The 24,306-nt window shown below is 34.7% G+C and overlaps 1 protein-coding gene across 1 annotated transcript; it reads left to right on the forward strand.

Annotated features, from left to right (window-relative positions):
* The first annotated feature begins 1,422 nt into the window (after positions 1 to 1,422).
* On the forward strand, positions 1,423 to 23,091 carry LOC143227947 (voltage-dependent L-type calcium channel subunit alpha-1S-like). Its single transcript, XM_076459297.1, has 4 exons — positions 1,423 to 1,840; positions 20,954 to 21,037; positions 22,039 to 22,155; positions 22,987 to 23,091. The coding sequence occupies exons 1-4, from the start codon at positions 1,751 to 1,753 to the stop codon at positions 23,089 to 23,091; spliced, it is 396 nt and encodes a 131-aa protein (XP_076315412.1). The 5' UTR covers positions 1,423 to 1,750.
* Positions 23,092 to 24,306: the final 1,215 nt, after the last annotated feature.

The raw sequence follows: 24,306 nt of genomic DNA on the forward strand, positions 1-24,306 counted from the left end.
CCCAAACTGACCAGTTGTAGATAACTGTTATCTTTGGGGTATTTCGCATTGAATAATTACAGATAGCTATTATTTGTGAGAGACCATCATTAACTAATTACAAATAATCATTAGCTGTGATGGATTAGCATTAACTAATTACAGATAACAATTATGTATGAAAGTTCAGCGTTAACCAATCACAGATAAGAAGTTTTTACGAAGATTCAGCGTTAACCAATCACAGATAAGAATTTTTTACGAAGGTTCAGCGTTAACCAATCGCAGATAACTACTACCTGTGAGAGATTATCATTAACTAATTACATATAACCATTATCTGTGAAGATTCGCCGTTAACCAATTAGAGATGACAATTATCTGTGAATGATCAGTGTTAGCCAATTACAGATAACCATTACCTGTGAGAGATCAGCATCAACCAATTACAAATAACCGTTATTATTGTTGCTATGAAATAAAATAAATGCAATATTGGACTCTTTGTTTAAAAATAAACGGTAGAAACATTCAACTAATTACGTTATCATTTTTATGTTTATTTTTGTTTGACCATTTGTACAATAACAATGGACACCGTGCGTCCAGTAACGGAAACATGAAAATGAATTATCAAATTAACTTTTGAGTTTGTTTTCAAATCAAACCCCCCTCCCCTCTCTCTTCATTTTTTGCGTAGATTTTTTGCAACCACTTATGTGGACTGTTCAATTTGCAAATTAGTAATCTCTGATTATGTGAACCTCAAAGCTGTAAACATGCAGTCACATAGTAATCTTGTTGCCACGATACTTGCATGTATACTTAGGCCTAATGACTGATACTTACGAACTATCGCTTAGAAAAGTTTAGAAGCCACGCCTATATTAAAGATGTACATTTCTGGCTACTAAAAAAAGCTACATCTAGGCCCTAATTATGTAAATCTGATTGGTAAGAACACCAGGATCATAAGAACAAACACACAATTTGTAGGCCTGTGATGCAATAAAACAATTCAACAGACCAAACTGTTGGGGAATGATTGTATGCGCAATACCCCCACCTAAAATGAAAGGGGATGTATCTCCACCCATCCCCCAGGATCTACGCTCCTGTCTATAACAAATACAAAACGGATTCACTGGAAAATATAATCCCGATCTGTTAGGCATGTGTATCACAACTACAGTTGTTTTGAAGCTTCGAATGGTATCGTTAATTGACCAATGAAACTTAGAAGGAAAGAATGTGTTATTTCTGCGACAATTTTCACCTGACGATATTCGTTTCAAAACGATCTAGAAACGTCGTCAAATGAAAACAACCGATTTATTAGATAAAGCCCAGGCCTCTCCTGGTTGAACAGCTGCCAATCAGGTGTCGATAACCACAGTGTGCACACGACAATTGATTAATTGTTTACCTTTACAACAAAAACAAACGAACATTTCAAAGCTGTGCCAACATGGCTCCACCTACCAGACAAAACAGAAACTAATTTGAAAACATCGTATTAAATGCATGTGTTATGGCTTTGTAGAATAAAACAAAAAGTAGCATATTTCATTATCTAGATTCGTTTTTGTTGTTTTTTTTAGTGTCGTGGCTACGCTTACGATTCTGAGTTTAAATTTCATCTTGGATATAAACTGTATAACTTGAGAGCTGTTTATTATTGTACCAAAGTTATTTAAATTATCGATGTGTTGTACTTGTCTTGCCCCTTTATGTCTTGTCCTGTTTCTAGTTTTACAAGCAGGGTAAGACAATGGTACTCACCCTGCACTACACCAATGCTGTCTTCACTGCCTTCTTTACTGTTGAATGTGTTTTGAAGCTGTCTGCATTTGGAATCAGGGTAAGAAAGGAATGTGATCGGGAAAGTTTTTACACTCTCACTAGATGTCACTACTAGTGCAAGTTAAATTCATGCGATTGATTAAATACAAAATGCTCTCATGAAAGTGAGAGAAAACACATAAATATAATTCACAAGAAAATACATAAATATAATTCACAAAACCCGAGTAAATTAATATGAACGATCCTATTTTATGTCTAGAATGACTTTTGTTTATTTATTTCCTTGCTTTTAATTTCAAAAGTGTACAATTTCAAAAAGATTGTAGTTAGGTATTTTTTGTAAATAAATATTTTTTCTTTATTTGTCTTCTTTTAGTTAAAGATTTTTTCGTTTTTTTTGTGTGTGGCAATCATTTTTTTGTTTTACTGTTTTTCAGTATATTTATATTATATAATAGGCTTCAGTTGATTTCCCATTAATAAATAATAATAACCGAAGTAATTAAACACTTAGTAAAATCAATAATGACAAAACCCTCTTTCCCTTGTTCAACCAGGTTTTAATTTATTTTGTTAAAACTTTTATATTTTCATTTAATAAAACTTATAGACGCTTATAAGTGTCCAGTATGTGACACTTATAAACATTCACCCATTAGAGGTCGCTGCAGCATGTGAGGTGCCTACTAAACCGTGAATGGGTGATTTTAAAATATGGCGATACACGTTATTGTTTGTATCTTGTAATGGTGTTTCTTTATCGTTCGTGATTTTAAAAGAGAAAAATATATTTTCATTATATTTGTGGGTCACGTGATATACATATATAAATGTAGTTTCGTAGTATTTAATTACAGTAATTTTTTTATTGACTTTCTTAAATAATACAATACTCCTAGTTAGTCTCAGGTAAATAAAGATCTACCTATGAAAAGCTCTCGGGTTTTAGGGTTACGTATTTTTCAGTTAAACTGTTTTGTATCCTAATCTCATGACTAAAATGTTCTCAAACTATTTGTTGTTATTTCTAAATTAGATCTGTTCATTTGTCGAAATATTTTGTTTATCAGGAAACTGTGAGGTAGGAACGACAGGTTACGTTTTCTTCGTTTTTTTTTATCAAAGACTAGATAGATTGTATAGAGTCTCCATATTTTGAGAAGTTGTGTGAATTTATTTGTGCTACGTCACATCTCTTCAAAACTTTTTTTTTTGTTTTCCAAATTACGTCCCAAAACGTTCTCGTATATTGCTTAACATAGTTTTAACACTAGTTTCCTCACTGGTATGTACATAGCATGTTATAGCTTGTTTGATAACAGGTATACCCCAACAGAAGACGAGCATGGCTTGGTAGATAACTGCATTTGTCTTGTTAGGCCTATCTAAGACTTTCGTTACATGCATGTCAAACTGGATCAATGTCTAATAACGAAATGCGTGGTACGTTTGCGTATAAGCGAGAAACATAATCTCTACAAAATATCTAAAAATATACTTTAGTCTGTTTTAAAGTACAATTAAAATAATTTTATTTATCCCTAACTTAGTTACCGAAAGTTCCACAGCAGTCACGAAACTTGAATATGTTACTCTTTATTTTTAACTGTTGTTAACCACAAGAATTAATCGGGTCACCAGCACCGTAATAACACACATGGCTACCATTTATCACCTAAAACAACCAAGGTATTCTTGTCGAATGTTCTTATAGTTTTGATTTTCGCCATCTTGTTTTCTCTTTCTATTTCGTTTCTCTCTGTTCTCACCGCTACCGTTTTAGTACTACAAGGCAAGCGATTTATACAGTGACATTTTAATCAACATAAACGAAGCCCTAACAACACTGTTCCTACTTGAATGTATCCTGAAACTTGTGGCTTTCGGATGCAAGGTTTGATATATTTGTATCAATATTCTAGTTGTATCCATATTAGTATATGTGTGTGTGTGTGTATTATAAATTTGTCACAAACAAAAACAAGCTCAAACAAAAATCATTTGAAAAGATCCCCGAGGTATAACGTTTTTTTTATTTTTGTTTCGGTTTGTTTTTGTTTATAACAAATTAATCTTGGTCAGAAGTTTAGATTTGCCGTTTTTAAACATTTGTGTCTTTCGATTTTGTTTTACGTTACTTGACTGTTGCATGTTAATATTATATACTCTGTAAATATACATGTAGTTGTGCATGCCAAGACATATATTTATGACATTATTGAATATCACCTTAGTTGGTATTCTGTCTCAAATTAGTACGTGTTATGCGCAATATTTTATTAGCAGATTTTTCTCTCTATTTTATAGCATACATATTTATAAATCATTGTATCTTCTATAGAAATAGAATATTATTCGATTCGTGATTATATAAGTCTTTCTTAGGACTGGCCCGGCATGGCCAAGCGCGTAAGGCGCGCGATCGTAATCCGCGGGTTCGCGCCCGCGTCGCACCAACATGCTCGCCCCCAGCCGTGGGGCGTTATAATGTCACGGTCAATCCCGCTTCTCGTTGGTAAAAGAGTAGCCCAAGAGTTGGCGGTGGGTGGTGATGACTAGCTGCCTTCCCTCTAGTCTTACACTGCTAGATTAGGGACGGCTAGCACAGATAGCCCTCGAGTAGCTTTGTGCGAAATTCCAAAACAACTATTATATTTAAAAACAGCCTAAATAATTAAAGTCTTTTAATTGGTCACAGATTATTTTTATTAAATTAATTTGGATTAACAGATGAATTATTTATTTTCAAACTTTGACACAGTAGTATAGTTTAATGTTTTATGAGTAACACTTTTGCCATATCTTTGAAAAATAATTTAAACAAGTAATTTAATAATTTTCTATGTAATATTATAACTGGTAACCAGCAAGCACTAATTTTATGCGTTTATAACACGAAAGTCTATGATTTGATCTGAAACAAAGGACAGAAAGTCCATTGTTAAAACTCAACGGAACGAGATTTGACGTTTCTAACGAATGTAATTTAAACCATAATAAAAAATAATAACAGCTGTAATCGTAGGAGTGATTGATGTAGTTTATTTTTATTGTATTAATATATTCTGGGAATATTTCTCTACTAAATATCGTTTATGTTTATACTGTTGCTAGTAAATATCGTTTTATTAAAAATGCACTATATAAAACAATGTTGCCCGTAATTCTTCACTCAGCGTAACACACAAAAAATGTGTTCAGTCAAACAATGTTGCCCGTAATTCTTCACTCAGCGTAACACACAAAAAATGTGTTAAGTAAAACAATGTTACCCGTAATTCTTCACACAGCGTAATCCACAAAAAGGTGTTAAGTAAAACAATGATGCCCGTAATTCTTCACACAGCGTAACACACAAAAAGGTGTTAAGTCAAACAATGTTGCCTGTAATTCTTCACACAGCGTAACACACAAAAAGGTGTTAAGTCAAACAATGTTGCCCGTAATTCTTCACTCAGCGTAACACAAAAAAAAATGTGTTAAGTAAAACAATTGCCCGTAATTCTTCACACAGCGTAATCCACAAAAAGGTGTTAAGTAAAACAATGATGCCCGTAATTCTTCACACAGCGTAACACACAAAAAGGTGTTAAGTCAAACAATGTTACCCGTAATTCTTCACACAGCGTAACACACAAAAAAGTGTTAAGTCAAACAATGTTGCCTGTAATTCTTCACACAGCGTAACACACAAAAAGTGTTAAGTCAAACAATGTTGCCTGTAATTCTTCACACAGCGTAACACACAAAAAAGTGTTAAGTCAAACAATGTTGCCCGTAATTCTTCACACAGCGTAATCCACAAAAAAGTGTTAAGTCAAACAATGTTGCCCGTAATTCTTCACACAGCGTAATCCACAAAAAAGTGTTAAGTCAAACAATGTTACCCGTAATTCTTCACACAGCGTAATCCACAAAAAAGTGTTAAGTCAAACAATGTTGCCCGTAATTCTTCACACAGCGTAACACACAAAAAGTGTTAAGTCAAACAATGTTACCCGTAATTCTTCACACAGCGTAATCCACAAAAAGGTGTTAAGTCAAACAATGTTACCCGTAATTCTTCACACAGCGTAATCCACAAAAAGGTGTTAAGTCAAACAATGTTGCCCGTAATTCTTCACACAGCGTAATCCACAAAAAGGTGTTAAGTCAAACAATGTTGCCCGTAATTCTTCACACAGCGTAATCCACAAAAAGGTGTTAAGTCAAACAATGTTACCCGTAATTCTTCACACAGCGTAATCCACAAAAAGGTGTTAAGTCAAACAATGTTACCCGTAATTCTTCACACAGCGTAATCCACAAAAAGGTGTTAAGTCAAACAATGTTGCCCGTAATTCTTCACACAGCGTAATCCACAAAAAGGTGTTAAGTCAAACAATGTTACCCGTAATTCTTCACACAGCGTAATCCACAAAGGTGTTAAGTCAAACAATGTTGCCCGTAATTCTTTCACAGCGTAACACACAAAAAGGTGTTAAGTCAAACAATGTTGCCCGTAATTCTTCACACAGCGTAATCCACAAAAAAGTGTTAAGTCAAACAATGTTACCCGTAATTCTTCACACAGCGTAACACACAAAAAGGTGTTAAGTCAAACAATGTTGCCCGTAATTCTTCACACAGCGTAATCCACAAAAAAGTGTTAAGTAAAACAATGATGCCCGTAATTCTTCACACAGCGTAATCCACAAAAAAGTGTTAAGTCAAACAATGTTGCCTGTAATTCTTCACACAGCGTAATCCACAAAAAAGTGTTAAGTCAAACAATGTTGCCTGTAATTCTTCACACAGCGTAACACACAAAAAGGTGTTAAGTCAAACAATGTTGCCCGTAATTCTTCACACAGCGTAACACACAAAAAGGTGTTAAGTCAAACAATGTTGCCCGTAATTCTTCACACAGCGTAACACACAAAAGGTGTTAAGTCAAACAATGTTGCCCTTAATTCTTCACAGCGTAATTCACAAAAAAAGTGTTAAGTCAAACAATGTTGCCTGTAATTCTTCACACAGCGTAATCCACAAAAGTGTTAAGTCAAACAATGTTGCCTGTAATTCTTCACACAGCGTAACACACAAAAGGTGTTAAGTCAAACAATGTTGCCCTTAATTCTTCACACAGCGTAATTCACAAAAAAGTGTTAAGTCAAACAATGTTGCCTGTAATTCTTCACACAGCGTAATCCACAAAAAAGTGTTAAGTCAAACAATGTTGCCTGTAATTCTTCACACAGCGTAACACACAAAAGTGTTAAGTCAAACAATGTTGCCCGTAATTCTTCACACAGCGTAACACACAAAAGGTGTTAAGTCAAACAATGTTGCCCGTAATTCTTCACACAGCGTAACACATAAAAAAGGTGTTAAGTCAAACAATGTTGCCCGTAATTCTTCACTCAGCGTAACACACAAAAAAATGTGTTAAGTAAAACAATGTTGCCCGTAATTCTTCACACAGCGTAATCCACAAAAGGTGTTAAGTAAACAATGATGCCCGTAATTCTTCACACAGCGTAACACACAAAAGGTGTTAAGTCAAACAATGTTACCCGTAATTCTTCACACAGCGTAACACACAAAAGTGTTAAGTCAAACAATGTTGCCTGTAATTCTTCACACAGCGTAACACACAAAAGTGTTAAGTCAAACAATGTTGCCTGTAATTCTTCACACAGCGTAACACAAAAAAAGTGTTAAGTCAAACAATGTTGTCCGTAATTCTTCACACAGCGTAATCCACAAAAAAAGTGTTAAGTCAAACAATGTTGCCCGTAATTCTTCACACAGCGTAATCCACAAAAAGTGTTAAGTCAAACAATGTTACCCGTAATTCTTCACACAGCGTAATCCACAAAAGTGTTAAGTCAAACAATGTTGTCCGTAATTCTTCATTACAGCGTAACACACAAAAGTGTTAAGTCAAACAATGTTACCCGTAATTCTTCACACAGCGTAATCCACAAAAGGTGTTAAGTCAAACAATGTTACCCGTAATTCTTCACACAGCGTAATCCACAAAAGGTGTTAAGTCAAACAATGTTGCCCGTAATTCTTCACACAGCGTAATCCACAAAAGGTGTTAAGTCAAACAATGTTGTCTGTAATTCTTCACACAGCGTAATCCACAAAAGGTGTTAAGTCAAACAATGTTACCCGTAATTCTTCACACAGCGTAATCCACAAAAGGTGTTAAGTCAAACAATGTTACCCGTAATTCTTCACACAGCGTAATCCACAAAAGGTGTTAAGTCAAACAATGTTGCCCGTAATTCTTCACACAGCGTAATCCACAAAAGGTGTTAAGTCAAACAATGTTACCCGTAATTCTTCACACAGCGTAATCCACAAAAGGTGTTAAGTCAAACAATGTTGCCCGTAATTCTTCACACAGCGTAATCCACAAAAGGTGTTAAGTCAAACAATAAGTTGCCCGTAATTCTTCACACAGCGTAATCCACAAAAGGTGTTAAGTCAAACAATGTTACCTGTAATTCTTCACACAGCGTAATCCACAAAAGGTGTTAAGTCAAACAATGTTGCCCGTAATTCTTCACACAGCGTAATCCACAAAAGGTGTTAAGTCAAACAATTGTTGCCCGTAATTCTTCACACAGCGTAATCCACAAAAGGTGTTAAGTCAAACAATGTTGCCCGTAATTCTTCACACAGCGTAATCCACAAAAGGTGTTAAGTCAAACAATGTTACCCGTAATTCTTCACACAGCGTAATCCACAAAAGGTGTTAAGTCAAACAATGTTACCGTAATTCTTCACACAGCGTAATCCACAAAGGTGTTAAGTCAAACAATGTTGCCGTAATTCTTCACACAGCGTAATCCACAAAAAAGTGTTAAGTAAAACAATGTTACCCGTAATTCTTCACACAGCGTAATCCACAAAAGGTGTTAAGTCAAACAATGTTGCCCGTAATTCTTCACACAGCGTAATCCACAAAAGGTGTTAAGTCAAACAATGTTGCCTGTAATTCTTCACACAGCGTAATCCACAAAAGTGTTAAGTAAAACAATGATGCCCGTAATTCTTCACACAGCGTAATCCACAAAAAGTGTTAAGTCAAACAATGTTGCCTGTAATTCTTCACACAGCGTAATCCACAAAAAGTGTTAAGTCAAACAATGTTGCCTGTAATTCTTCACACACAGCGTAACACAAAAAGGTGTTAAGTCAAACAATGTTGCCCGTAATTCTTCACACAGCGTAATCCACAAAAGTGTTAAGTCAAACAATGTTACCCGTAATTCTTCACACAGCGTAACACACAAAGGTGTTAAGTCAAACAATGTTGCCCGTAATTTTTCACACAGCGTAATCCACAAAAGTGTTAAGTAAAACAATGATGCCCGTAATTCTTCACACAGCGTAATCCACAGAAAGTGTTAAGTCAAACAATGTTGTCTGTAATTCTTCACACAGCGTAATCCATAAAAAGTGTTGTCAAACAATGTTGCCTGTAATTCTTCACACAGCGTAACAATAAAAAAGGTGTTAAGTCAAACAATGTTGCCCTGTAATTCTTCACACACAGCGTAACACACAAAAAAAGTGTTAGAGTCAAACAATGTTGTCTGTAATTCTTCACACAGCGTAACACACAAAAGGTGTTAAGTCAAACAATGTTGTTCCTTAATTCTTCACACAGCGTAATTCACAAAAAAGTGTTAAGTCAAACAATGTTGCCTGTAATTCTTCACACAGCGTAATCCACAAAAGTGTTAAGTCAAACAATGTTGCCTGTAATTCTTCACACAGCGTAACACACAAAAGGTGTTAAGTCAAACAATGTTGCCCTTAATTCTTCACACAGCGTAATCTCAAAAAGTGTTAAGTCAAACAATGTTGCCTGTAATTCTTCACACAGCGTAATCCACAAAAAAGTGTTAAGTCAAACAATGTTGCCTGTAATTCTTCACACAGCGTAACACAAAAAAGTGTTAAGTCAAACAATGTTGCCCTGTAATTCTTCACACAGCGTAACACACAAAAGGTGTTAAGTCAAACAATGTTGCCCGTAATTCTTCACACAGCGTAACACACAAAAGGTGTTAAGTCAAACAATGTTGCCCGTAATTCTTCACACAGCGTAACACACAAAAAAGTGTTAAGTCAAACAATGTTGCCGTAATTCTTCACACAGCGTAACACACCAAAAGGTGTTAAGTCAAACAATGGGTGCCTCTGACCTTCACAGCGTAATTCACAAAAGTGTTAAGTCAAACAATGTTGCCTGTAATTCTTCACACAGCGTAATCCACAAAAAAAGTGTTAGAGTCAAACAATGTTGTCTGTAATTCTTCACACAGCGTAATCCACAAAATGTGTTAAGTCAAACAATGTTACCCGTAATTCTTCACAGCGTAACACATAAAAGGTGTTAGCAGTCAAACAATGTTGCCCGTAATTCTTCACACAGCGTAATTCACAAAAGTGTTAAGTCAAACAATGTTGCCTGTAATTCTTCACACAGCGTAATCCACAAAAAAGTGTTATGTCAAACAATGTTGCCTGTAATTCTTCCACACAGCGTAACACACAAAAGTGTTAAGTCAAACAATGTTGCCCGTAATTCTTCACACAGCGTAATTCACACAAAATGTGTTAAGTCAAACAATGTTACCTGTAATTCTTCACACAGCGTAACCACTACAAAAGGTGTTAAGTCAAACAATGTTGCCCGTAATTCTTCACACAGCGTAATTCACAAAAAAGTGTTAAGTCAAACAATGTTGCCTGTAATTCTTCACACAGCGTAATCCACAAAAAAGTGTTATGTCAAACAATGTTGCCTGTAATTCTTCACACAGCGTAACACACAAAAAAGTGTTAAGTCAAACAATGTTGCCCGTAATTCTTCACACAGCGTAACACACAAAAAGGTGTTAAGTCAAACAATGTTGCCCGTAATTCTTCACACAGCGTAACACACAAAAGGTGTTAAGTCAAACAATGTTGTTCGTAATTCTTCACACAGCGTAACACACAAAAAAGTGTTAAGCCCTCATAGAAACAGGACGTTTCTGTTCTCATTATGTACCTTCATGATTTATCAGAAAGTGTTATACAATGGATGTCATTGTATTGAGAACCTTTAGTGTAAATTAATTCTGTTGTAAACTGGTATCGGTCCTGACGTTTCAAATTGTTTGTCGTCCATCCCCCTTAATACATTTGTTGTTTTGTGTTGTAGTAAATAATTATTATTTTCAATAATAAGAAATATATGAAAACTATTTATCATCACTGCACTATTGACTTTATCCTAATCACTCACGCCCCCTGGAAAACGCTGATTTAACTGAAAGTATTAGAAAGAATTCATTCAGTGAAACAATAACAAATGAAATCTCAATGTATGATTGTTATTCTAGTACTGTTTATATTAAGATTGTCCATTCTAGTACTGTTTATATTAAGATTGTCCATTCTAGTACTGTTTATATCAAGATTGTCTATTCTAGTACTGTTTATATTAAGATTGTCCATTCTAGTACTTGTTTATATCAAGATTGTCCATTCTAGTACTGTTTATATCAAGATTGTCCATTCTAGTACTGTTTATATCAAGATTGTCCATTCTAGTACTGTTTATATCCAGATTGTCTATTCTAGTACTGTTTATATCCAGATTGTCTATTCTAGTACTGTTTATATCAAGATTGTCCACTCTAGTACTGTTTATATCAAGATTGTCCATTCTAGTACTGTTTATATCCAGATTGTCTATTCTAGTACTGTTTATATTAAGATTGTCCATTCTAGTACTGTTTATATCCAGTTTGTCTATTCTAGTACTGTTTATATCAAGATTGTCCATTTAGTACTGTTTATATTAAGATTGTCCATTCTAGTACTGTTTATATCAAGATTGTCCATTCTAGTACTGTTTATATTAAGATTGTCCATTCTAGTATTGTTTATATTAAGATTGTCCATTCTAGTACTGTTTATATCAAGATTGTCCAATTCTAGTACTGTTTATATCAAGATTGTCCTTTCTAGTACTGTTAAATCAAGATTGTCCATTCTAGTACTGTTTATATCAAGATTGTCCATTCTAGTACTGTTTATATCAAGATTGTCCATTCTAGTACTGTTTATATCAAGATTGTCCTTTCTAGTACTCTTTTATATCACGATTGTCCATTTAGTACTGTTTATATCAAGATTGTCCTTTCTAGTACTGTTTATATTAAGATTGTCCATTCTAGTATTGTTTATATTAAAATTGTCCATTCTAGTACTGTTTATATTAAGATTGTCCATTCTAGTACTGTTTATATCAAGATTGTCCATTCTAGTACTGTTTATATCAAGATTGTCCATTTAGTACTGTTTATATTAAGATTGTCCATTCTAGTACTGTTTATATCAAGATTGTCCATTCTAGTATTGTTTATATTAAGATTGTCCATTCTAGTATTGTTTATATCAAGATTGTCCATTCTAGTACTGTTTATATCAAGATTGTCCTTTCTAGTACTGTTTATATCAAGATTGTCCTTTCTAGTACTGTTTATGTCAAGATTGTCCATTCTAGTACTGTTTATGTCAAGATTGTCCATTCTAGTACTGTTTATATTAAGATTGTCCATTCTAGTACTGTTTATATCATTGATTGTCCATTTAGTACTGTTTATATTAAGATTGTCCATTCTAGTACTGTTTATATTAAGATTGTCCATTCTAGTATTGTTTATATTAAGATTGTCCATTCTAGTACTGTTTATATCAAGATTGTCCTTTCTAGTACTGTTTATATCAAGATTGTCCTTTCTAGTACTGTTTATGTCAAGATTGTCCATTCTAGTATTGTTTATATTAAGATTGTCCATTCTAGTACTGTTTATATATTAAGATTGTCCATTCTAGTAGTGTTTATATCACGATTGTCCATTCTAGTACCGTTTATATCAAGATTGTCCTTTCTAGTACTGTTTATATCAAGATTGTCCTTTCTAGTACTGTTTATGTCAAGATTGTCCATTCTAGTACTGTTTATATCAAGATTGTCCATTCTAGTACTGTTTATATCCAGATTGTCCATTCTAGTGCTGTTTATATTAAGATTGTCCATTCTAGTACTGTTTATATTAAGATTGTCCATTCTAGTACTGTTTGTATCAAGATTGTCCATTCTAGTACTGTTTATATTAAGATTGTCCATTCTAGTACTGTTTATATCAAGATTGTCCATTCTAGTACTGTTTATAGTAAGGCTGTCCATTCTAGTACTGTTTATATCAAGATTGTCCATTCTAGTACTGTTTATAGTAAGGCTGTCCATTGTTGAAAACGTTTCGCACAGACATGAACAACAAGTCTTTTTTTGTAAATGTACACTGTTAGTGGACAGATAATTCTGTACGTGATTTACTATCACATTAGGACTATTACATTCTTCCTGGTGTATATTCTAGTCTATCTGTCTCTCCTTAGGTCTTCTGTAGTTCTTCTAAATGTTTCCTTTAGCCTTTCATATTTTATTTAAACCATTTGTTGACGTCAGCCTGAGTTATGTTTTTACTGGAATATATTTTATCCCATAATCTATTTATCTCCATCTGCGTTGTTTTATCCATTCACACTTGGTTAGTTATTCCAGGAAAATCCTGGAGATTATGGTTGACAGATGTTCTCTAAAGATTGTCCGAAGGTTCGTGGTATGGAAACTTATAAGCATATCTTTCACTCTATATGGATATATATATATATGTGCATATATACTCCAAACCACTTGAGCCCCAAAGAGATGACAGTTGCTATGATACACCATATCGTAACCTTTGATCATCTGTATTCTGCGTACAAGGTGTGTAAACGCATACACTTACGCAGGTTGGTGTTAACCGTGTTAGAAAGTTAAACGTGTTTCTAGTACTTAAGGCCAATTAATATAAAGAAAAAATATGCATTTTGCGTTGTTAGACTCAACCACTTATTTGAGTAGAGCTTCGAAAGATGAAAATAAGAAAAGGGAAAATAAAAATAAAAAACGTTTTTAGCATTTAATAGGGAAAATGCGATCACTGTGAAATTAGCCTGAATACTAGCTGGTCAAAAGTTTAAGACCATTCCAAAAAGCAGTCCTAAACAGGGTAGGAAATGCCCAACAAGAGGTCTCAGTAGTGAGTTGCATGGCCGTCATTTTGAATAACTGCAAACATTTGCTTTATATGCAAAAAACAGCTCGTTTGGGTTGAGAAAATAATTTACATAGAAGACTCAGCACATGAAACAAAACAAAAACTCAACATACTAAGAAACCAAATAAACACAGCCATAAAACTATGCTCACCAGATAAAATTAACGATGAATTAGACAAAATAAAACAATACTTCATCAACATCAATAAGTTTCCTCCACAAACCGTAGAAAACATCATACGCACACACCTAGACAGAAAGCAAAATCAACCAACTAAAATAAATATATCTCACGAATCAAAAATTCACGAAACCATATACTGCTGTAAACCATATATTCCTGACATCAGCAAACAAATAACCAACATTTGGCAAAAATTAGTAACAAAATATGACATTCCAGTTAATACCAAATTTATTCAAAAACCAGGCACAAAACTGAGGTCTATACTATGTAAAAACTACACTGACAAACACCACACCAACATTATTTATAAAATACAATGTGATAACTGGCACGACTTCTATATTGGAGAAACAAGTAGAAAAATAGAAACCAGATTCAAAGAACATAAAAAGTCACCTTCACACGTTTTCGAACATTGCAAGTCAAATAAACACAACATAACCATAGCAAACACTCAAATACTAAATAAAGAAACAAACATAAACAAACGCAAAATTAAAGAAGCCTTACTTATACAACAACTTAAACCCAAAATAAACCAATATAAAGGAACGCTTGTATACCTATATTAATATAATAAAATAAATAAAATTATATATTCAAACATCTAATACCGCCCTCTACATTCCGACACTCAGTTACACAACCCCTTTCAAACATGTGGTCAGTTTCCGGTCAGTTACCTCTTTCTTTGTGAACCTGACGATGACCGAAGAAGGTCGAAACGTTGTTCGCTCTTCTTTGTAAAATATTTTCTCAACCCAAACGAGCCGTTTTTGCATATAAATTTCTCAACAAGTGGGTTTCTCGACATCACTAAACATTTGCTTTGGCATGGTCGATATAAGAGTTTGCAGAAGGCTGGCTATAATGTTGTTCCAAGTGGTGAAGATGGTTTCACGAATATCATGCACTGTTTGGAACTGACGTCCATTTCTATAGCCTTCCCTTGCCATCCACCCCAAACATTTTCAATGGGGTTCAGTTCGGACGAACACGTTGAATGGTCCAAAGAATCACGTTATTCGCCATCAAAAGTCCTTTGTCCTGCAGGCATTGTGGATTGCAGCGTTGTCCTGCTGAAAGATCCAGTCATTTCCACACAAGTGAGGGCCTTCAGTCAATAAGGATGCTCTCTCCAACATGCCAATGTAACCAGCTGCTGTTTCACGCCACTGTATAACCTGAAGCTCCATTGTTCTTTGGAATGAGAAAGCACCCCAGATCACGATGGAACCTCCTCCACTGTGTCGTGTAGAAAATGCCTCCGGTGAGATATCCTTATCGTGCCAGTAACGTTGGAAGCCATCTGGACCATCCAGGTTAATTTTTTCTCATCAGAGAACAAACTCTTCGTCCACTTTTCTACGTCCCATGTTTGGTGCTTCTCAACAAAGTTTAACCGAGTTGTTTCGCGGTGTGGAAGTAGTCGTTGCCTTTGAAGACGTTTACGGTTATTTAAGCCTTTCTCTCGTAGATGCTGTCTTAATTTTCTTTAGCTGCATTCAGCGTCCGTAAGGGCCTTAATCTCGTTCAACGATCGGCTGGTGTCTTGCCGGACAACTGTCGAATCCTCCTACTCAACGTAGGCGAAATTTTCTTGGGTCGACCACTTGAAATTCTCGTTTCGTATCCCTCAGCAGTTTTACTACGCCCAATCTCACCAGCGATGGCACGTTGAGAGAGACCTTGCTTTTGCAGCTCGAGAATTCTGCCACGTTCAAACTCTGTCAACTTTTTAGCCTTTGCCATGTTTTTACCCAATGTAACAGAGGAGATGTCAGTGGGAGATGTTGACAACGATAATGCTTGAACACAAAGGAATAAATTTTGTTACGTGTTTACCTATTAAAGCTTCGTTCAGTGTGGTCTTAATCTTTTGAAGATCTAGTATTTAGGCTAATTTCATAGTTTTCACATTTTACCCATTAAACGCCAAAAAGGTTTTTTTTTTATTTACCCTTTCTCATTTTCATCTTTCGATGCTCTCTCGGCCCGGCATGGCCAGGTGGGTAAAGACGTGCGACTCGTCATCTGAGGGTCGCGGGTTTGCATCCCCGTCTTACCAAACATGCTCGCCTTTTCAGCCGTGGGGCGAAATAATGTGAAGGTCAATCCCACTATTCGTTGGTAAAAGAGTAGTCCAAGAGTTGGCGATGGGTGTTGATGACTAGCTGCCTTCCCTCTAGTTTTACACTGCTAAATTAGGAACGGCTAGCGCAGAGAGCCCTCGAGTAGCTTTGCACGAAATTCAAAAACAAACAAACGAAGCTCTACTCAAATAAGTGGTTGAGTTTAACAACACAAAATGGATATTTTTTCTTTATGTTCATGGCCTTAAGATTTTGACCAGCAGTGTATGTATATACAGTTATGTGAAAAGTTAGGACACCCTATGAAAGCCTGTGTAGTTGTGTAGCATTTTGGGTATATAGATATTTTATCTCAATTTCAACAATACTGAGAGATTATAGGAATATAACTAAACAATTAAAACTGAAGAAAAGACTTTTAAGATCTTCTGTAAATGTAATTCTACAAAATTCATATTCTAACTGAGGAAAAGTTAGGACACCCTACCCCTAATAGCTAGTGTTACCCCTTTGGCTGAAATAACTGCAATGAGACACTTCTTGTGGCAATCTCCCAGTCTCTGACATCGATCTGAAGAAAGTTTGCCCCATTCCTCAATGCAGAATTCTTTCAGCTGTGAGATGTTTGAGGGGTTTCTTGCATGTACAGCCTGTTTCAAGTCACCCCACAGCATCTCAATGGGATTAAGATCTGGGCTTTGACTCAGCCATTCCAGGACTCTCCATTTCTTAGTTTTCAGCCAGTCCTTGGTGGATTTACTGGTATGTTTTGGGTCATTGTCATGTTGCAGGGTCCAGTTCCACTTCAGCTTTAATTTTCTTACAGATGGATTCACATGTTCCTCAAGCATCCTCTGATACACAGTGGAATGCATGGTGGATTCTATGATTGTGAGCTTTCCAGGTCCTGCTGCAACAAGCAGCCCCAAGCCATGACACTTCCACCTCCATGCTTCACAGTTGGTATGAGGTTCTTTACTTGGAATGCTGTATTTGGTTTACGCCAAACATGTCCTCTGTTCTGGTGTCCAGATAATTCAACTTTGGACTAATCTGTCCTAAGAACATTATTCCAGAAGTCCTGGTCTTTGTCTACATTCTCTCTAGCAAACTTCAGTCTGGCCTTGATGTTTTTCTTAGAGAACAAAGGTCTCCTCCTTGCACACCTCCCATGCAAGTTAAACTTGTGCAGTCTCTTTCTGATTGTAGAGGCATGCACTTTCACATCAACAGTAGCCAGGGCCTGCTGTAGGTCCCGTGATAACATGTTAGGGTGTTTGGAGACTTCTTTTAGCATCTTGCGGTCTGCTCTCGGGGTGAACTTGCTTGGACGACTGGGCATGTTGGCAGTTGTTTTGAAAGCCCTCCACTTGTTGACTATTTTCCGGACAGTGGAATAGCTGATTTCAATTTTTTTGGCATCTTTTAAATCCCTTACCAGACTCATAAGCTGCTACATTTTTCTTTCTGAAGGCCTCAGACAGCTCTTTTACTTTCACCATGGTGCTCACTCTCACTTCAACAGTCAGGAGTACACCAAACTAAATGTCTGAGGTTTAAATAGGGCAAGCCTCATTCAAAATGCTGAGTAACGATCTTCTAAAATCATGTGCACCTGGTGTGATACACCTGTGTGTGAGTTGAGCCATTTTAAGTGGGAATAAATGTGGGGGTGTCCTAACTTTTTCCTCAGAATATGCATTTTTGTAGAATTACATTTACAGAAGATCTTGAAAATTCTTTTCTTCGGTTTAATTGTTTAGTTACATTCATTCCTATAATCTCTCAGTATTGTTGAAATTGAGATTAAATATCTATATATCCAAAAATGTTACACAAATACACAGGCTTTCATAGGGTGTCCTAACTTTTTCACGTGGCTGTATATATATTAGGTTGTTCAGAAATAAATGTCAGAATTTTCACAATGATATTTAGAAGCTGAATATTGAGTAACTTATCGATGGTTGGTTTAATCAAACGCTTGTTGTCTTACAAGATGTCTTAATTGTCTGTTATTTCAAACCACCAAAAGTAAGTTTTGCAACCCCCCAAGGCAGCATGGACAAAAAGGACTTTCGTCTGAATTTTCACGACTTCAAATTGGACGAAAATCTACCGAAACTACACGAACATCAACGTTTAGCATTGGTTCCACAGATAACTACATGGAGTTGAAAGATTTGAAGACCACGAAGGTCGAAGGAAGGAAGCCATTCTTAGATAAAAACACACATTGGAAGCAATTGAGACTAACCCTCGCACAACAGTACGTGAGCTTGTAGAAGGCTAGGCACAAGCAAGTCAAGCATTGTCAACCATCTGAGTGCGACTGGAAGAGACGAAAAGTTGGATAAGTGGGTTCAGCATGAACTGACTGAAGATCAACAAAATGGGCGTTATAAGACCTGTCAAGTTGACGCTCAAAATTGAACGAATTAGGAATCGAGGTTGGGCCTTATCCACCTTATTTCCCAGACCTCTTCCTACATATTTTCATTTTCTCAGGCACTTTGACAACTTTTGAACAATAAACACTTTCAAAACCAGGCAGCTTCAGAATAAACTCAGGGAGTTCATTGACCACAGAAATTCTACATCATTTACATAAACAGTATCGTTACACGTTGACAACATTGTGTTGGAACAGATGGTGCTTACTTTGATTACAACATGTTTTATAACACTGGTTTATACTTTTACATTACAACATGTTTTATAACACTGGTTTATACTTTTACAAATTTCAAACACGACATTCATTTCTGGACAACCTAATACATGCCCCCAGGGGCACAGCGGCATATATGCGGAATGACACTGCTGTAGCTTACTGTGTAGCTTTGTGCTTAATTTAAAACAATCAATATACGATATATATATATATATATATAGAAGACCCAGTGCTGCTAGTCTTATCTCAAGACATTAGCTTACATTATATAAAACGCAGTGCTGTAGTTTTATCTCAAGACACTAACTTACAATATATAACACTCAGTGCTGTAGTCTTATCTCAAGACACTATAATACATTACGTAAGACCCAATGGTGTAGTCGTATCTCAAGGCAGTACATTACATGAGACCCAGTGCTGTAGTCTTATCTCCAGACACTAGATTACATTACATAAGACCCAGTGGTGTAATCTTATATCAAGAAATTATACTAAAAACTCTAACCTTCCGAACTCAATATAATACCGTTATTTAAATCTTCACACTGTAAATGAATTTTGAAAGTTCAAATATTTTTGTTTTCGAACCTTAATATAGATGCTAAACATTTTCTTACATCAGCGTTAGAAATTAGGTTAGCAGGGTCGAATAACTGTCTCATGAAGCCTATTTTGTCTTTTGGGAAATATAAAACGATTGGTTAATGGTGTGTATTTTGGAGACCACAGTAATATACACAAAGTAAAAAAAAATTATGTTCTTTATTATTGGTTATATCCGTCCTAACCTTCTGGTTAATTATTACAGTTAATGTATAACCTCTAAAACTTGCTACGTCATCAGCAGCTCGTGGTTTATTTAATTATATTCACACTTTTATAACTCAAATTAAGAATATTAAAATTTAATTTAAATTATTTAAAATTTATTTTAACTTAAAGAGATTTTTTTAAAAACAGCATCAGTGTCACTTAAGACTAAAACCACACTTTTATCGTGATAAACATCAGTGTCAGTTAAGACTAAAACCACACTTGTATAGTATCAGTGTCACTTAAGACTAAAATCCACACTTTTATCGTGACACAGTATTAGTGTCACTTAAGACTAAAATCCACACTTTTATCGTGGCACAGTATTAGTGTCACTTAAGACTAAAATCCACACTTTTATCGTGATAAACATCAGTGTCACTTAAGACTAAACCACACTTTTATAGTAATAAACATCAGTGTCAGTTAAGACTAAAACCACACTTTTATCGTAATAAACATCAGTGTCACTTAAGACTAAACCATACTTTTATCGTGACACAGTATTAGTGTCACTTAAGACTAAAGGATATTTTCGTGATAAACATCAGTGTCACTTGAGACTAAACCACACTTTATAGTAATAAACATCAGTGTCAGTTAAGACTAAACCACTTTTATCGTAATAAGCATCAGCGTCTTAAGACTAAAACCATACTTTATCGTGACACATGTATTAGTGTCACTTAAGACTGAAACCATACTTTTATAATATAGATATTTTTACTGAATTTCTTTAAGATCAATTTATATATCTGTAACACGAAAATCTTAACACAATGTATATTTATTATTACCGAGAAACACAAACATTACCAAATTTCCTTCACTTTAGTTTTGTGAGCATTTCGCATGCAGCAATGCTTGTCGATAGAGTAACCAGATGCGTGGCTAGATTTGATTTTAAATGAACTGAAGAAAAGCATGTTTTGTTAACTGTACATTTTAGACAGCTTTCAATTTCTATTTAAAATGAGTGTTGGTTTATGGAGAAACTGTATGTTGAAAATTTAATCTTGTAAGTTTACATTCCAATTTTGAAATTGTCTGACTTTCACGTGGTCTTAAATAAATAATATTTTAAAATAATATTCTTGTTATACATTATTATCGCTAACTTAGGCTCAGGTACGTTTTATGTTATGAAAACATGGTGTACACAAGTTTTATAAGCGAATCATCTTAACCAAGAACGAAACCTAACATTAAATATTTTCTTTATGAACAAAGAATTATTTCCGAGATAGCTGGAACACGTTCGACTTCATTACCGTTGTTGGGAGTGTAGTGGATGCACTAGTAATGGAAATAGAGGTAAGTTGTTAGTTAAAGTTAGTTGTGCTCGAACACTCATTGTTAATGTTACATAACAGTAATAAGTCATTTTGTTTGTCATTGTTAATACTGTATAACAATAAGTCATTTTGTTTGTCCATACACTGTTAATACTGTATAACAATAATCAATCACGTTGTTTGTCCATTAGTTATTATTACTGTAACAATAATCAATCACGTTGTTTGTCCATACATTATTAATACTGTATAACAATAATCAATCACGTTGTTTGTCCATACATTGTTAATACTATATAACAATAAGTCATTTTGTTTGTCCATATATAGTTAATATTATATAACAATAATCAATCACGTTGTTTGTCCATACATTATTAATACTATATAACAATAATCAATCACGTTGTTTGTCCATACATTGTTAATACTGTATAACAATAATCAATCACGTTGTTTGTCCATACATTGTTAATACTATATAACAATAAGTCATTTTGTTTGTCCATATAGTTAATATTATATAACAATAATCAATCACGTTGTTTGTCCATACATTATTAATACTATATAACAATAATCAATCACGTTGTTTGTCCATACATTATTAATACTATATAACAATAATCAATCACGTTGTTTGTCCATACATTGTTAATACTATATAACAATAAGTCATTTTGTTTGTCCATATATAGTTAATATTATATAACAATAATCAATCACGTTGTTTGTCCATACATTGTTAATACTATATAACAATAAGTCATTTTGTTTGTCCATATATAGTTGATATTATATAACAATAATCAATCACGTTGTTTGTCCATACATTGTTAATACTGTATAACTATAATCAATCACGTTGTTTCCCCAATAATTGTTAATACTATATAACAATAATGAATTACGTTGTTTGTCCATACATTGTCCAGCAAGTGTTTCTTCAACGTGAGTGGTATGAAATACTCGTACCGCTAAACTTATGCTTCAGAGGTAAATATAATTTTTACTTTTCAGGTCAATTTCTTCAACGTCGGGTGGTTGAGACTCTTTTCGGGCCGCTCGTCTGATCAAGCTTCTGCGTCAGGGTACACCATTCGTATTCTGTTGTGGACCTTCATTCAGTCTTTCAAAGTGAGTCTCTTATAGTTTAAAAATTAAATAGTTAAAACCGAAATTGTATCTGTGTTCTTGATGGGTCATGAACCTTGACCTGACACTTTCAAATTTTTCAAAATAATACGAGAAGTCCCCTCCATACCCAAGTGACATACCGGTATGTGTGTGGATTCACGTCGCTAGAAAATGAGTTTCGATACCCGTGATGGGCAGAGCACAGATAGCCCGTAGCATTGTACTTAATTACAAACAAACAAACTGAAGTGACAATCGTGCATGATGTGTATGGGAATAACAACAAATGATTTATAATTTGTTAATGATGTGAGTTAACCTGCTTGTGGTTAATGTTTATATCACTACGCAATGTAGGCATGTATAACATTGTTTTAATATTATAAGTAACTTACAATTTATCAAACAATCGCAAAAAAGTTTGATTTTCAACGTATAAAACATATTCGTTATAGCAACGCGTTGGGAAGACCTATTTCTGTTTTTTCACGAGGTCTCAAATCGAACGTAGCCCAGTGGTTATCAACCTTCGGGTTCCCCGTTCGCGTCCTGTTACAGTCAAAGGAACATTCGCCCTCTACACGTTGAGAAGACCAGGGGTACACTACAAGAGTAACGGTCAAGCCTCACTGTTCCGTCAGACAAGAATAGGTCAAAAGTTGGTCATAAGAACTCATTTTCTTGCAGACAGCTCGCCAAGAGTGCATTCGACCCATCATAACTGAATGTAAATAGGTCATTTAGTTCCAGTTATAAACCTTATTACAATTCTTAAATGTTTTGTATATAAAGGAATATTAATGTATCTAATGATGTTTTTGGATGTTCTAGGCGTTGCCCTATGTCTGTCTGCTCATTGCCATGCTTTTCTTCATCTACGCCATCATAGGAATGCAGGTAAAGAGGTTATTTATTAGAACCAAGCGTCATTCATAGTTATATTATCTCTAACCTTTCATTTGTAAGGAGGTTATTTGGTAGAACCCAGGGTCTTAGATGGTTATGTTGTGTGAAACCTTTAACTTGTAAGGAGGTTATTTGGTAGGACACGGTGTTAGATGGTTACGTTATGTGTGACCTATCCTTTATACGGTGATTTTTTATCAGGTTGCTATACTGTACCATTGTTGGTGATAAGTAAAATATGTCTTCAAGTTGATACCATAATATGTCTTAAAGTACTATCTTGATGTCATAAAATATTATATCTATTTTATAAAAATACTTTATTGATATTATAATATAGTATCTTAAAGTTTTACTTTAACAACAGTTTTGGACGTTTGCAACTCTTACATAGTACATAAATTTATGGCGATTGTTTCTGTGACTTATGTATTTATGTAGAACTTTAAACTAACAATGTGTATATGCAAGAACAAAAACCAAATAATTTAATAATTCTTTATATTCTTTCTACCGCAATTATTATGTATAATTCTAAATGTTTGTTCATTGATTAATCGAATCTTTATAAAGAAAATATTAACACAAAAACTGTTATGCTTCAGAGTTATTTATTCCTAGCCACTAAATTAATTGCAAGGCTATTTAAGTAAATCGTGTTATGTATTTCTGCTCTTCAATTAAATACTTTTCACTGTTATGAGTGGCATAATATCGTGTATACTAATTTGATTGGTTTTGTAAAATTGTCCCTCTATAGAGTATTTATTATACAATGAATGTAACTTCCGTTTAGTTAAAAAGATAAACACTTGAATGGTAAGAAAAATTTTAGTATCAAAGTGAACATGAATTATTTTAACCCCACGTCATAATGGTTTTTTATTTCTTGCTTTTTTCTCTCCTTTCTCCTTGAAAGAAGCTTCTAGAAAGGTTTCTTTACTCCTACTGTGACGTTTCTCTACCCAACCTTGGTTTCTTTTTCAACCACCATCTAAGAAATCCAGTGTCAACCAGACACCGATATCTTGCATCATAAACTTCCAACCCTTCTTGCTTTTTATAATGCCTTTGTATGGATGAGTTTAACACCAGAAGGCGTCGGTAGACAAAATGTCTTTAAAATCGTTGTTGTATTTTCAGCGTTCGAAGAAAAAAGTTATGATTTGTTTTTTTGTAATCTGAAGGAGATATTTTGATTTCAAAATTCATTTGTTTTCTGAATTGCACTAATCTTAAGAATAC

This window comes from Tachypleus tridentatus, chromosome 10 (assembly GCF_004210375.1).
Source record: "Tachypleus tridentatus isolate NWPU-2018 chromosome 10, ASM421037v1, whole genome shotgun sequence".
NCBI classification, from domain to species: Eukaryota; Metazoa; Arthropoda; class Merostomata; order Xiphosura; family Limulidae; genus Tachypleus; species Tachypleus tridentatus.